Source organism: Carcharhinus amblyrhynchos, chromosome 5, assembly GCF_965287045.1.
Source record: "Carcharhinus amblyrhynchos chromosome 5, sCarAmb.v2.hapA, whole genome shotgun sequence".
NCBI lineage: Eukaryota > Metazoa > Chordata > Chondrichthyes > Carcharhiniformes > Carcharhinidae > Carcharhinus > Carcharhinus amblyrhynchos.
Genome location: NC_137328.1, coordinates 87,138,856 through 87,155,767, shown reverse-complemented (window position 1 = coordinate 87,155,767; position 16,912 = coordinate 87,138,856). Strand labels below are relative to the sequence as shown.

Genomic DNA, 16,912 nt, shown 5'->3' with positions numbered 1-16,912 from the left:
GTCAAGACGTCCCTTAAAAGTCATTATTGTGTCTCTTTCCACTACTTCTTCCGGCAGTAAGTTCCGGGCACCCACCACCCTCTGCGTAAAAAACTTGCCAGGAACAAACCTCTTTTTATTTGTATATTACATTTTTAAGCTTTTATCGAATCTATTTAACCACCTCGATAGACTGTTTATAATATTTTTGGTTGTGTTTTTTAGGGCCTGTACGTTTTTGTGGTATATTTTATCCTGCATAACCAGCTCTGCTGGCCAGTAAAAGCAAGCTACAGTATGGAAATCAGTGGTCATCCAAGTCCAGGGTCAGCTTATCTCACACCAGGTAGCGCTGCATCATCGGTGGGAGGAGAGATCAGCAAATCTACTCAAAACCTGATCACGGCAATGGAGGAGGTAATACTCACCAGAGCTACACTTTCATAGAGGCTTGATTTTAAGGCTGCTTCAGTACACTAGATTTATCTGACCATTGGAGTTTAATTTGAAGTGCATATGGATATTCTTGTCAATACGTTTTATATAAGTAATGAAATCCCATTAACAAAATGAGTGTCATAAGAATGAACGTGTTTTTCCTTCTGATGTGATGTTAAAGCTTTCTCCTCTAGCACAACTATATATGTAACATTTTAGTCAGCTAATCTTCTGCCCCAGATGCTTCCTTGGAAAACTTTGAATGCTGCAAAATTATTTCAAAATGGCTGGGAATAATGGTACAGTGAGGTGTTGGGGATTCTTTCTCACTGGTTGTTAAACAGGTGTTAGTGGCTCTCAAGGGAATTTTCAGATGCGTTCAGCGAGGCTTGTGATCATTCAGGCAGAGGGCCTACAAATTTTCATGATTTAATTGTGTCATTGGTTAGTTGAGATAGTGCACGTCTCTCTTTGTGGTCCATCCATGCAAACAACAAATTTCATCAACATTTTCATTTGCATTTATTTTTGCTTCAGTAACATATATGAAATAGCACCTCAGTGGAAAAGCAAACAAAAGGATCAAAAGAGTAATTTAAGCATTCATTTTTTAATATTTCTATATATTTCTCGAAATCCTAACATGTCTACCCCTTCTTAAATCCCTTATCTGTACCCAACTACTACCTAGAACTTAATTCATGCCCATTTTAACTCAAGGTTGACCTTCTCTAAAGTGACCCTTGCCTAATTCCTATTTGATTTCTTGACAAAAGACAATACATCCAAAATGCCATCCCCATTCACATAAAGCACTGCCACTCACGACACCCTGCGCCCGCTTAGATCATTCCCAACGTTTCCAAGTTCCCTGTACATGGGCAAATTGATTTCAAAGCCATCATTCTCATCTTCCAATCTCTCCAGGTCCTCACTCCATCCAATATTTGCGAGACCCTCCAACCTTCTGTCCCCGGCAATCACTTTCTGTTTGACTGTCAGCATCTTACCCTCTCTTTCATGTGGTTTCCACTCCACCATTATGAGCTGAATTTATGTACCCTCCCAAAGTTGGGAGTGGAGAATTGCTGGTCCCTAAATACCAATGACGGGAAACGTCAATTTCAAAAGGACGTTGCCAGAGCCAGCAAGAATCGCCCAGGCCATGGGTAGGCAGAGCAGCAATCCCACTCTCCTCCCTCCTGAGGTTAGTTAAAACTGTTTGAAAGCTTGTTGAGAATTTGTCAAGGCTTGTTGTGCAACATTTAAAAGAGGCAGTCAGATACCCATGCCTTCAAAAACTGATTAGCTGAAAGGAGGTGGGTACAAAATGGAGAGCCAGTTATAGAACCATAGAATTGCTACAGTCAAATGTGTCCCAGAACATCACCCTGGAGGTCAGCAGAGGGACCTCGGGGTCCTTGTGCATGAGTCGCAAAAACCCAGCTTGCAGGTGCAGCAGGTGGTCAGGAAGGCGAATGGGATGCTGGCCTTCATAGCGAGGGGGATTGAATATAAAAGTAGGGAGGTCTTGCTGCAGCTGTATAGGGCATTGGTGAGGCCACAACTGGAGTACTGTGTGCATTTTTGGGCGCCGCACCTGCGCAAAGATATTTTGGCCTTGGAGGGAGTGCAGAGGAGGTTTACTAGGCTGATACCGGAGTTGAGGGGGTTGAGCTATGAGGAGAGGCTGAATAAACTAGGCTTGTACTCGTTAGAGTTTAGAAGAATGAGAGGAGATCTCATTGAGATGTATAAGATGATGAATGGGATGGATAGGATAGAGGTGGAAAGACTCTTCCCGCTCAAAAAAGACAATAGGACTAGGGGGCACAGCCTCAAGATAAAAGGGGGGCGGTTTAGAACGGAGTTGAGGAGGAACTTCTTCACTCAAAGGGTGGTGAATCTCTGGAATTCTCTGCCCGTTGAAGTGGTGGAGGCTGCCTCGCTAAATATTTTTAAGACGTGGGTTGATGGGTTTTTGATAGGAGAGGGGATTAAGGGTTATGGGGAGAGGGCGGGAAAGTGGAACTGAGCAGTGACAGATCAGCCATGATCTTATTGAATGGCGGGGCAGGCTCGAAGAGCTGGATGGCCTACTCCTGCTCCTATTTCTTATGTTCTTATGTTCTTAAACGGGGGGACTGGGCACTTGGAAAAAGGGTGCCACTGGTACTGCACAGATGGCAAGAGAGTGGGCACTCAGCACCCAGGACTTGGTAAAGGTTGGAAAACCCCTGGCTCAGAGGCAGAACAACAATGGACAAAACTGTCAAGGACAATTGGGTGGCCAGTTGCCCAGATTTTGGGCCCAGTGGTGACGAGGGGAAAATATATCTGCAGAAAGGGCAGAACCCTGAGCATTAGAAGGGCACAAGAAGGGAGAGAGGGGCCAGAAGACCCATTCCTCAGAGAGGGCCTAGAGCTGAAAGCTAAGTTACCTGAGGTGATTAAAATCCAGTGCTGCAGGGGACTGCAACTCTTAGGACAGATGGAAATGAGCATCTGTGCGCTTGTCGGCAAAGACCTTCCAGCTTGCAACATTGGTTGTCATGCCCTGACAGTAGTATCCAAGTCATTGCGGTCTTGAAGCACCTTATTTCTGGCTGCTTCCAAGGATCAGCTGTGGACCTTACTGACATCTCACAAATATTGCTCGCCACTGCATCTAGCATGGCACTGATGTGCATTTTGCCAGAGCTGAACTGTACATTTATTTAATGATAGATACAGCCTCAAGGAGCAGAGAGTAATGAGTTTCACTTCCATCTCCAGATTTCCCTTGATGCAGAGCATCATAAATTGTATCTGACCATCAAGGCACCCAAAACTGGCCACTGAGATCCAAGAATGAGAAGGGCTTCCACTCCCACTCCATCCAATTAACGTGCAGCCACAATAAGAGCTTCCTCCATGTGTGTGCTCAGTTTCTTGGCAGCTGCCATAAGTTCTTTGTCTTTTGCAAGTTCGAGTTGCTGCATATCTTCACTCCAATCTTCAAAGTACATGGATAAATCCTAGGGACAAAGGATACCCTTTAAATAGATGACTACTCACTTCTCTACAGTAGCCCCAGACATGGAGACCATTGCCACCTGCTCAGTAGGACCAACATTGACTTGGTTTTCAGGCTTCTGAAGGTACAATTCTGGTGACTGGATAAGTAAGATGGTGCCTTCTAATACCAAACTGCAGGGGGTGCAGTTATTGTAGTTGTTTGCAGCACACTCTATAACAAATATGTGTGGATCTTGAGGACAATGAGGCCTTGGAAAGAGATAGCTCACTGGAGGAGGAGCAGGGCCAGGAGAAGAGAAGAGGAAGTGGAGGGAGATGTTGCTGAACCAAGAGATACCTCTGTTGCTTCCTCCTAGCATCATTCAGGAAGAAGACCTCCCTTCTCTCCTTCATGACCTCCAGCATTAAATCTGGGTCAGCATTAATAAAGTCAGGGTTGGTCTGTCCCCAGTGGCAGGAATGTGAGGCCCCAGTCACATCTTGCTTTGTTCTGGTGCAATGGAAGGCTTTAACACAAACCTCAGATCTCTCCTTCAGCATCACTACCATGGAGAGTTGAAATTAGTCCCACACTGCAAATCACCCATGTCTGCTCCTGCCCCCACTGGATCATTGGACAGAAAACTGGCCTCTTTACCAAATAAAAACTTTCCCCACACGGAAATCTTAATTTTAATCAGTTTACGACGTGTGACTCCAGAGCCACAGCAATGTGGTTGACTCTCAACTGCCCTCAGGCAACTAGGGATGGACAACAAATACTGGCCAGCCAACAAATGAATAAAAAAAGTTCTGGAGCTCTGTGGACCAGCCTAAAACTTTCCAAACCTCTAAACACACATTTGACAATATTTGCATCACATGCCATTTAAAATGATCATCAGCTACTTGCAAGTGAAATGCTGGATTATCTTTTCTAGCTGTTGCTACAATTCTACCCATTTTGGGTGACAAGATGTGGTCTGGATGATGCTGAAGTACTTACTTGTGCACAAACCACTCATAGGATGTACAGCACAAAAACAGACCTTTCAAACGTAGGGCCTCCTCTTGGCATTGAGCAAGAATGGCAGAATAAGCAATGGCATGCAGAGCAAGACAAGCTGTTAGAATAGAGAGGAAGGGTTCTCAGCAATGCTGCTTCCCATTATGTCCAGCGTTGCCTCTTCCATGGGAGTTAAAACATGTAAATCTGCCTCTCCCCTCTCAGTGATCCCTGCTGTCTCCCGATGTGTGCTAAGTTCTGTAAGAAAGAGGAAAGTGCAGCTGTGAATATTACGCAATGCATTTGGGCAATGTGGCCTCATGGTTGCATAGTTGTTAGGGTGAAGATGCTGTAAAATGAGGATGGAAGGTTTGCAACAGTGCAAATTGTGCAAGGGTGAGATAAAGCATATGAATATTTGACATGAGACCTGAAGTGAATTTTAGAGGTGTAGTGAATTGAAAAGTGCAAGAAGTTTGTGGTGCAATTAGAAGCATTTAGAGATGCACTCTTCACCTTGAACATTCACATGAGATCATCAAATTCCTTTCTGCACAGTATGCAGGCCCTTCAGCCTACACCCCCGACATTGATCTCTGCTGTTATTTCTTGCCACTGCTTTATGAACGTTTGTCTAGAGGGCCTCCAGTGTCCCTGAGAATACAAGCCATCTTTCCTTCTTTCTTCCTCCTCAACTAAAACTGCAGTTCAGCATCTGAATATTTTGGTGTCTGCTGTCTTCTATGGCCCACCATTGCTTAATCTTCCACAGCACAATATTCAGAATGCACTCAGAACCACCAGCAGTAACAATGCAGCTCCTCTTTAAGAGGTGCAGGCTGGCTTTAAACACTGCAGACAACCTTTAAGAAGTGCTTGGCTTCTCGTGTATTTGACTCTCCTGAATATCTGTGCAGGCAATCAACAGAATGGAGAGTGTTGGCTGCATAAGCAAACATGGACATCAATAGGCAGTATAAAGTTGGCATCCTACCTACAATGCAATCAATCGGGCACTGGATAATCAGACATTGCAATCACTGCACCTATTTTCAGGGGTTATCCAATTGAACTATTCTTATCTTGCCACCTCACTTTCTGTTTCAGAAACTTCTCAAAACCTTTCTCTTTTACTGTGCTTTCTGCTAAGCAGCATTTCTCTTTCCCCTCTATCTTGTGCATTTTTTATCTTCCGTCCTACAACACTTTCAGAGGCCTGCCTTGATCGCATGCTGTGGAGATGCCAGCGTTGGACTGGGATAAATACAGTAAGAAGTCTCACAACACCAGGTTAAGTAAACTGTAAACTGTGTGTGCCTTTATACGACTTGTTTGTGACCAGAACTCTCCACTCACCTGACGAAGGAACAGCATTCCGAAAGCTAGTGGCGTTTACTACCAAGGTAAACCTGTTGGACCTTAACCTGGTGTTGTGAGACTTCTTACTGTCGATAGCATGCCACAGCAGGACTTCCACCAATGACTTCCTAAATTAGCCTGGCTTCTGTAAATTTACTAAATAAGCTTGCTGGCAGTGGCAGGGAGCCTATCCAAGAGAAGGGTGAAGTGTCAAAACTGCAGATCTCTGGGGCTAGATTGTCAAAGCTTCATTCGGGAACCCGATGTCCAGATGAATTTGAGACCCCACCTCCCATCGCTCTGGCAATACAATCTTGAATGTTAATGCCTTAATTGGTCTGAGGCGAGCTTGGCAGGTAGCTAATGGTGCTGAGTACATCCAGGAAGCAGAAGCTACCTCATTGGCTTCAGCAGCAAAGGTGGTAGGCAGCCATTTTGGAGATTGCCACTGCCTTGCTGAGGAGAATAGGCAGCTCATCAAAGGAGCATGAAAATAGAGACTTCAGAATGAGGGTGACCAGGTCATGTGTTTGTCCCAGTGCAGATTACTGAGGGCCTGGTCATTCATTTTCAATCTTAAACAAAGAGCTTTTCTTTTGCAATGCAGCAACTCCAGCAGCTATGCACTACATGCACTGGAGCACTCAAATTTGCCATAATTAGCTTTAAAGATTGTACTCCTGAACAACACCAATCCCTTAACAAGCCCCTAGAGGAACTCAGAGGGCTGATCATTGGAGGCAAATAGATTTCCCAATCCTTCTAACCCTGCCAGCACTTTGAACATTTGAAACTGTCCCAAATGCAAACCTGAAATGATGTCTAGAAGTGTCATTTCCAATCTCCACCAATTCCCAAACCTGCGGGCCTTTGAAAATCTCGCCCCTGGCATCTGTAGCAGCAGAATGTAGACAGCCACCTCCAGGGCCGCTGAAGTAACAATCCCCATTCTTTCAGATTTTACATGCTGCAGGCTGACCATAGATAACCTAATGTAATATTTTCTGCCAATTCCATGGCAGTACTGGGCATGTAGCACAATCACTTTCCTAATGCCCAGCAATGTAATAGGAAGACATTAATGAAGAAAAACACATTGCATTAATTTTTTTTCATGAGCATGTAATTCAGATGTTTCAATTCACCATTATGATACGTTAAGGACATTTTTCCTTTGACTTGGGAGCTAGCTCACTGACAAAGCTGTATTTTACTATTATACTCCTTATACACCTATGACAATGTGGCCAAATTCCTCTCCAATTCGATTTTCAAGTTTGTTGACGACACCACTATAGTGGGCCGGATCTCAAACAACGATGAGACAGAGTACAGGATTGAGATAGAGAATCTGTGAACTTGTGCGATGACAATAACCTCTCCCTCAATGTCAACAAAGTGAAGGAGGTTGTCATTGATGTCAGCAAGCATCGTGGAAAACATGCTCCTGTCTACATGAATGGAGATGAAGTAGAAATGTTCGAAAGCTGCAAGTTTTTAAGTGTCTGGATCACCAACAACCTGTCTTGGTTTCCCCCATGCCGACACAATTGTTAAGAAATCCCACCAATGCCTCTACTAAGGAAGGACTAACGAAGACTAAAGAAATTTGGCATGTCTCTCACCAACCTTTACAGATGCAGCATAGAAAGCATTCTTTTTGGTTGTCTTACAGCTTGGTATGGCTCCTGTTCTGCCCAAGACCACAAGGAACTACAAAACGTCGTGAATGTAGCCCAATCCATCATGTAAATCAGCCTCCCATCCATTGACTCCGTCTACACTTGCCAATGCCTTGGCAAAACAGCCAGCATAATTAAGGACCACACATATCCCAGACATTCTCTCTTCCACCTTCTTCCATCGGGAAAAAAAGATACAAAAGTCTGAGGTCACGTACAAACAAACACCTCCTTCCCTGCTACCATAAGACTTTTGAATGGACCTATCTCATATTAAGATGACTGTAGCACTACACTCTGCACTCTCTTGTTTCCTTCTCTTACGATATGTTTTGTCTGTACAGTGCACAAGAAACAATACTCTTCATTGTATATTAATACATGTGACAATAATAAATCCAAATCAAATCAAAATTTTGGACATTTTGGGTAGAAGTTATGCCATAATTTTAGGGAAAAATACTCAAAATGCAAACAGAAGGGAGCTAGAGAGTGGCTGCCTGAACAGCTTAGCTCTCAGTTCTTTCCACAAGATCTTGACTGTTCTTAAATGAAAAATCTTTAGAAATGTCAATTATTGTGATAAGAAAAGGAAAGACTTTCCTGGCATGATGAATGTTACAGGTTGTTGGAAGCCAATAATAAACACCCCATGCTTGTTCAATGCATGTCCATGAACCCTAACTCCTCATTCCCACAAGGTGATATGGTGGCACAATGGTTAGCACTGCCACGGACCAGGGTTCAATTCCAGCCTCAGGTGACTGACTGTGTGGACTTTGCATGTTCTCCTCATGTCTGCATGGGTTTCCTCTAGGTGCTCCATTCTCCTCCCACAGCCCAAAGATGTGTAGGTTATGTGGGCTGATCATGCTAAATTGCCTCTTGGTGTCCAAAGACATGTAGGTTAGAGGGAATTAGTGAGGTTCGGGCAGAGGATAGGCCTGGTATAATGTTCTGTTGGAGAGTCGATGCAGATTCAATAGATCAAATGGTCTCCTCCTTCACTGTAGGGTTTCTACGAGAGTCTTCTTTCTATTAACAATGCTAGTACAAAGTACAACCATCATTAGTTACCAGCTCACATCATTCTCTGATGCAGGGCTGAGAGTCAGGAATGGGGGGTGCAGCGTGATGTATACCTTTCACAAGAGGGCTCACTGCACTTTTTGGAGTGGCTCATACTATATTGATCCTCAACTTCACTCAGCACTCACCTGTTGCTCCAAGTGGTTGTTAGTATGTGGCAGTGACCACCCCACCCAGGTAAACCTCTTCAAAAGGCAGGCCAAACCAGTTGAGGGTGGATGTCAGAATTCTAGCTGCGGGTTAGGCTGGAGAGTCAGGCCCATGGATTTTTGGCTGCTTTCCAAATTTTCTGGTTCTGCCCATGCTGATTTCCGCCACAGGCAAGACCGACAAATCCCAATCCATACTGAGACAGTCACAAGTGAGTTAGAACAGTCATGTAACCAGAATATATGGCACTGGCTTACCAAAATAATCTGCCTTGACTCTGGAGTGTGCTCTCATCAGTGGAGGCACTACAAAGATACTCTGAAGGTTTCACTTAGGGGTTTTGATATCAACTTCAAGGCCTTGGAGAAGTTTTTCCGGGATCATTGCAACTAGTGTAACCAAATATAAATGTGGGGCCTCCTTCAAAATCAAGCACAAATCAAAGGTGGAGAGAAAAAACACAGAGGAAGGAAATTCCTAGCCAGCAAAATGCTGAAAGCTCAGTTGTCTGCAGTATCCACTCCTGTTTGCAGCAGAACCTGCCAAGCTCAGATCAGTCTGAGCAGCCACCTACGCCCCTATCGAAAACTAACAAAACACCCCAGATGATGAATATGATCACCTTCACATCTAAGAGTGAGCAAAATAAAATACAGTGCTGCTTAAAAGCATTAGAATTGGGATTCAGACTTGCTTTCACAAATCTTAAATTTTTTTAAAATGTTATTTCTTTCTCAGAGTCACAAAGCCAATATGCCAAACAGACAGGGCAAGCCCTTAATCCATCCCCTTGCTTGTTCCAAAAACCAATTCAAATTTAAATTAAAACCAATTTACGGCCCCCACAAAAGGAATGCACTCGATCCAAGCTGACAAGGGCAGGCATACCTGATCTCAGGCTTGATCCTATGTTTGATCTGAGCCAAAAGACCAAGAAGCCATCAATCATTGCCAGCCTGTCAGTAGAATGAGGAAAGTTACACAATGTGCTACTAAGGTTTAAAGTCTTTGTTATGTTCAGGTGCAGTTTAAGTATGTGCCAAATACTTCAGTCAGTTAAATTGTTAATCAATAACTAACCATGGTTGGATTGTTATGTCAATTTCTGCTGCAAATGATTATGTGTTTGACCAGAGAAATTTTCACTGCCACCCATAAAATAAATAGTGGCTAATTGACATAGTTAATTAGTTACAGAAACCTCCATATTGGTGAAAGTCTAATGATGCATAGGAAGTATTATCATGCTATTTATGCATGGAGGAACTTGAGGAGATGGATCTGTTTTTATGGCTTACTTTTGGCCAGTGTTCCTGTTTTGCACAAGAGCTTTCAACAGGTCAATGATAACTAATGTCATCAGTTAACATTCAGGGCAGACGTTTTATTTCCTGATCTTAGAGTGAGGCAGTCTGAAAGTTGAGAGGAGCCTGAGAATCGGGATTCCCTCAGATACTATGCAGTTTAACTCCACAACATCAATGTGTCATCAATCATCATTATATTCCCTTCTGGATTTATAGGCTTGATTTCTGTTTGGGCAGAGAGCTCGTCAGTGAAGGCAGGGGGAAAAGATAGATATGAGTTGGGGGGAGTGGGGGTGGGTGGGTTGCTCTGCTGGTGGGGGGATGTGTCAGGTTGCTTAAAGGGGGAAAGGGATGATCGGATTTGCCAATTCTACTGTCCTGAAGGTGATAGATACCTGGGGTATGGAGTCAGAGGCTTCATGGCACGTGGGGTCTTAAGAGGGAAATCAGTGGCCCGGCCACAGAGAATTTGTGGCTTGAGGTGGGATAATTGAAGGTTTTGGTGGGAGGTCAGGGGTTTAACAGGGATGAGAGTTCTAGTGGTAGGCATAATGGAGACCTGGGGCAAAATGTGGGCCATGGTAGGAATTGAGAGTCCTACTGGAAGGTTGATGGGCTGGTATGTGTGTGGTGGGAGGAGGAGTGGAGGTGGGGGAGGTTGGAGGCCGAAGAGAGGAGTAATTGGAGCCTGGTAGGGGGAGATCAGAGGCCATGTTGCAGGCAGGACAGGAAACCTCATGAAATGGTTGGAGGGCAAGTATCAGATTGTAGACACACTAGATCCAGGAGGTGGGTGTAAATGCCCCCCATCCGATAGCTACCAAACTCTCATCAGGATGAGTTTAACAGTCTCAGTGTCATTTATAAAGTACCAACCTGCCTCTCTGGCCAAAGCTTAAGCCAGAAGTGAATGGGTGTGAGACAAGATTGTGTCAGATGTTTGCTTTCTGAGACTTTAAACACACCACTTTACCCAAGCATGCCTGTTATTTTTTGGATTCAACTTCCTGACTCATGGGGGTGAGATGTGAAATTGGTCTTCAGCTACAAAATAGCATAGCAATATTGTCCTGTTTCACATAATGCTGGATTTTCTTTTCCATTGACTTCACAGTTGTAGGCAGGTAGGGAGAGTTTTAACTGGATGAGTGCATGGGTTTGGGTATGAGTCAGAGGAGTTAAGTTTGAAAATGTGAGCACATCAGAAATCCAACTCCAATCCACACACTTCCATATTTAACTCGAGCACATTCGGCCGTGTTTCCACAAACCTTTCAGGAGACTGGGATTATCAATTTCAACACAGTAGTAGTTCAACTACAACAATACTGACATTGCTTTTGGCCCATGGGTTTTTTGGGCTCCCTGGAAATCACCAGTGAAAGCAAGGTGAGAACACAACAACAATCAAGAGCAATGATGTCACAGGCAAGTTTGTCAATAAATACAGCCATCTCACAGTTACTTCCTTGACCGTTTGAGTGAAAGGTTTTGTTTACATTACTTTGTGCTGATCGGTTACTTCCATGAATTTGGTAGTTACTCTTACAAGTTTAGAGGATTTTACTGAGGTGTGATGTCTTTTGACAAAAATGCACTGGGAACTGCCATTTGAATAGGATGGAGGCATTCAAAGAGTTTCTAAAGAGTTTTCAGAACTAATACGTTCCAACAAAGAAAAAGGGTGGGGATCCCAAATCAACTGGATGTCAAAGCGAACACAGAGCAGGATAAGGCAATAAAAAGGAATTATATATCAAATGGCAAAAGCACAATACCGCGGAAAGCTGAGAAGAGTATGGAAAATGCAAGAGTAGTATTAGAAAGGAAATTAGAAAAGCAAACAAAGGATATTTTTGAAACATTGACAGGTAAAATCAAGCAAAAACCAAAGATGTTTTATAAAATACATAAAGTACAAGAGGATAACCACAATTAGAGTGGGGCCTGAAGGGAACGTGTGTGGAGGTGGAAGCATGGATCTGAATGAATACCTTGGGCCAGATTTTCATGTGGCAATGGAAGTAGGAATGGGGTCAGGAATATTTTGCATTAATTTGAAATTTGCAATGCCTTCCCAACACCAGGCTATTGTCTCTGGGTAGGATGATGACCCCATATGCAGCTCTTCTGAGGACAGGGTGGTCATTGTGAGCCCGATGTGAAATTTGAATTCATCCACTCACCAGCCCACCCTGCTATTCTCATGTGCTAGTTTGGGTTTTAGAAATTCTTTAAAAAAATTGGAGTGTTTGTGACCACAGGAGAAAGATTGCTGAGGAGTTGGGAACATTCTGTGTTGATGTTTTGATATCTTCAAATGTCACTTTTTAAAATTCTTCCATGGGATGCAGATGTCACTAGCATTACGTTTTAACAACAAGCCATTATAGTTGTCAGGCCACCATTACTGCAATTAAATTTATTAATTTGAATTAAAATTCCACCAGCTGCCATGGTGGGATTTGAACTCATTTCCTCAGAGTTTATGCCTGGATCTCTGAGTGACTGATCTAGAGACATTGTCATATGTCACCATCTCTCACTGAGATGCAATTAAAGCTTTTTCTGGAAAATCTCCATGTCATGTTTTGGACTATGAATTTTGAAAAAAAGAGTTGCCCTGTTGTTGAAAGTAACTACCTGCTCTGTTCCATTTATTGCTGGGCAATTTGCTTTGAAATGGAAAGTCACCATGCAATAACTTAGAAAAAAGTGCCTTCTGTTTTCCAGTTTGAATAGATTCCACTGTTTATATTTCCAGTAGGTTTTTATGTATCTGCAGCTATTGTGAATGTTTGGTTGATTTTCAAAAATTACAGAACCACTTAACTCAACAGGCTGTGTTCACAGTTCAAGTGACAGTTTTAAGAGGCTTGTGAAGGATTATCTGGCATTGATGCGATAAATGATTCAATACTTATTTCTATAATAGGTTGACTACTAGAGGGGACTTTTTTTAATGACTTTTGGGATAAGATCCTTTTTTTCAGTGGGTCTGAATCTTTCAGATTGTTAGAAGATTATATTTTTCATGTCCATTTCAAAGTCATGGCTTCTGAGTCTGTCCATAGTGGAAATTGAGTGAGTGACAATGGAAGACATATGAGGACATGCAGATGTTGGGTACAGAGGTGCCATGATGAGTATGAGAGCCCATCGTGATTTGAGGGATCATGGAACATATAAAGAGGCATGGATGAGGCATGGGATATGTGGAGTCTTGAAGAGAGCATGGGAATTATGAAGAGGCATGAAGAGGTATGAGGGGATATGGAGAGAACAAGGTGGATATGAGGAGACATGGGAGATGGGTGGGTGAGTCGGTTAGGGACATGAAAACTATGTTGTAGAGCTGGGCCAATGTTCCAGAAAACTGAAGCAGGTCTTCTAGCCAAGTCGAATCAGAACCCCCTCGCCTTCTCCTACTCCTCGACACATAAAACCGAAAACTGGAAACCCAGATCTCCAAGAAATGAAAATATAGCAGGTACGGGCAGAAGTGATGGACTCAGATTTCTAAAGTGAGGAAATGGTGCAACTCATATGCCTATGTGAAAATTCAGCCTTTTGTCCCCTCTTTCGTGAAAATAGGTACAGAGTAGACATCGTAGTTAATGAGGAAGAGTGTGGATCAGGTTAAACCTAATGAGAGAGGAAATATTAAAGTATTAAGTTACCAGGCACAGACTAAATGTATGCCTGGATGTGAAGGGAAGCAAGGGAAGAAATAATTAAAGTTATGACCATCATTTTCCAATCTTTCCTGGTTACAGGTGTGATGCCAGAGGGCTGGAGAACAGTTAATGTTGTACTGTTGCCTATAAATGGAAGAAGAGATAGCCCAACAAATTACAATTAAGCCATTCAGCTTTAACCCCAATAACGGACAATTTATTGGAAAAGAATTCTGAGAATATAAAATCATCATTTAAGGAGGTACAGTTCAATCAGGGATAATCAGGATGGATTTTTGAGGGAAAGTCCTGTCCAACAAATTTGAATGATTTTTTTCAGGAAGTAGCAATGAGGGAAGTAATGCATTTTATAAAGTCTACATGGCAGACTGGCCAGGGAATTAAAAACTCATGGGATCCAAAACAAAGTATGTCATGGAATTTAAAATTGGCTCAGTGACAAGAAACAAAGGATTATGGTGGATGGGTGTTTTTATGACTGGATGGCTGTTTTCGTTCAGTGGAGTTCTGCGACACTCTGTACTAGGTTTCTTGCCATTCATGGTACAATAATCTTTGTGTTAACTAATATTCTACCAACTAGAATTCTCTATTAGAATTTCTGGTCTTTCTCCCAATACAAATGATCACTTTCCCAACCAGAAGTGATTATGAAGTTATCTGGAACCCGTACCTTCATGCAGTATTATTTTATACTTTAATGTAGGTGTGAACATATTTTTGAAGATTGTAAGTAAAAAGAATTATGTTACTTCCAGAGTACTTACATGTTAGTTCACGCTAGATGTTTCCCTGTATTCCATTGGTAAATGGAACTCTTCATCACCCAGCATTTTTGATTAACCAGCAAAACTCACTCCCCGCCCACGCCGCATAATAAAGATTTGACTGTACATGTCAAATTACATGAACAAGAATTGTTAGGAAGTTTGCAAATGATCTAAAAATTGACCATGTGGTTGATAATGAAAAAGAAACTGCAGATTGCAGGAGGATATCAGTGGACTGGTCAGATGGGCAGACAAGTGGCAAATAGAATTCAATCTGGAGAAGTGTGGAAATGATGTGGGGGAGAACAAACAAGGGAAAGGAATACAAAATAAAAGCGATACTGACTGACGTAGATGTAGGCAGGAATGAAGAATTTTATATTAGAGGAAAGATGGGATAGGCTGGGTTTGTTTTCTTTGAAATAGAGGAAGCTGAGGGGAGACTTAATTGAGGTGTACAAAATTATGAGGGGCCCAAATAAACAGGTTATGAAGAATTTACGTCTGTTAGCAGACAGGGACAATGCGCGCACCGTGAGCCTGCAGCCAGTACTCACCTCCAAACTGTGGATTCCTAGACCAGCATGATACCACTGCACCCCACCCCCCCCCAACAAACCCCAGCATGCATGCAAGCCCCCACACAGCAATTTTGCAGCACTGGATAAGCCCCTAGTACTCTGAGACTGTCACTTAATGGGACTTACCTCCTCACTCCCTTTCACCACTGTTGCACCTGGCCCAGACTTTTAGAGACAATTTGTGAATTGCGCCAATGTGATGTCATGCCGGAGAGGTAGGAAAGGTACGGGAGGAGGGAAAGGGCAGTGTCAAATTCACTAATTATATGTAAAACTGTTCCAATGCATGGAAATTGAATGGGCGTGATGCTCTTTGCACCACCAAAAGTTGCCCAGGAGGATCCTGAACCGCCTGACCCTGGCTGCGATTTCGATTTTTCAAGTCTTGCTCTATTTACCCACCCTCTATACAGCACAGGGGGGAAGAAAGATTGTACCCAATGTGTGTAGAACCCATGCTCCAGTGAGAGTCAGTGTATGTGGAATCCATGCTCCAGTGAGAGTCAGTGTATGTGGAATCCATGCCCCAGTGAGAGTCAGTGTGTGTGGAACCCGTGCCCCAGTGAGAGTCAGTGTGTGTGCAACCCGTGCCCCAGTGAGAGTCAGTGTGTGTGGAACCCGTGCCCCAGTGAGAGTCAGTGTGTGTGCAACCCATGCCCCAGTGAGAGTCAGTGTGTGTGGAACCCGTGCCCCAGTGAGAGTCAGTGTGTGTGGAACGCGTGCCCCAGTGAGAGTCAGTGTGTGTGGCACCCGTGCCCCAGTGAGAGTCAGTGTGTGTGGAACGCGTGCCCCAGTGAGAGTCAGTGTGTGTGGCACCCGTGCACCAGTGAGAGTCAGTGTGTGTGGAACCCATGCACCAGTGAGAATCAGTGTGTGTTGAACACATGCTGCAGTGTGAGTCAGTGTGTGTGGAACCTATGCCCCAGTGAGAGTCAGTGTGTGTGGAACCCGTGCCCCAGTGAGAGTCAGTGTGTGTGGAACCTGTGCCCCTGTGAGAGTCAGTGTGTGTGGAACCCCTGTACCAGTGAGAGTCAGTGTGTGTGGAATCCATGCCCCAGTGAGAGTCAGTGTGTGTGGAACCCGTGCACCAGTGAGAGTCAGTGTGTGTGGAACCCGTGCCCCAGTGAGAGTCAGTGTGTGTGGAACCCGTGCCCCAGTGAGAGTCAGTGTGTGTGGAACCCGTACCCCAGTGAGAGTCAGTGTGTGTGGAACCCGTGCCCCAGTGAGAGTCAGTGTGTGTGGAACCCGTGCCCCAGTGAGAGTCAGTGTGTGTGGAACCCGTGCTCCAATGAGAGTCAGTGTGTGTGGAACCCATGCACCAGTGAGAATCAGTGTGTGTTGAACACATGCTGCAGTGTGAGTCAGTGTGTGTGGAACCTATGCCCCAGTGAGAGTCAGTGTGTGTGGAACCCGTGCCCCAGTGAGAGTCAGTGTGTGTGGAACCCGTACCCCAGTGAGAGTCAGTGTGTGTGGAACCCGTGCCCCAGTGAGAGTCAGTGTGTGTGGAACCCGTGCCCCAGTGAGAGTCAGTGTGTGTGGAACCCGTGCCCCAGTGAGAGTCAGTGTGTGTGGAACCCGTGCCCCAGTGAGAGTCAGTGTGTGTGGAACCCATGTACCAGTGAGAATCAGTGTGTGTTGAACACATGCTGCAGTGTGAGTCAGTGTGTGTGGAACCTATGCCCCAGTGAGAGCCAATGTGTGTGGAATACACGCCCCAGTAAGAGACAGTGTGTGTGGAATGCATGCTCTAGTGACTCAGTGTGTGTGGAATCCATGCACCAGTGAGAGTCAGTGTGTGTGGAACCCGTGCCCCAGTGAGAGTCAGTGTGTGTGGAACCCGTACCCCAGTGAGAGTC

At 44.1% G+C, this 16,912-nt stretch overlaps 1 protein-coding gene across 4 annotated transcripts in view; it reads left to right on the top strand.

The window, feature by feature from the left end:
* adgrv1 (adhesion G protein-coupled receptor V1) overlaps positions 1-16,912 on the top strand; it is a 524,573-nt gene that overhangs the window by 484,884 nt on the left and 22,777 nt on the right. For all 4 annotated transcript variants that reach the window (XM_080189140.1, XM_080189139.1, XM_080189138.1 and 1 more), the window contains one exon: positions 205-396. In XM_080189140.1, coding sequence (XP_080045266.1) covers positions 205-396 — 192 coding nt within the window. The remainder of the gene's footprint in view (positions 1-204; positions 397-16,912) is intronic.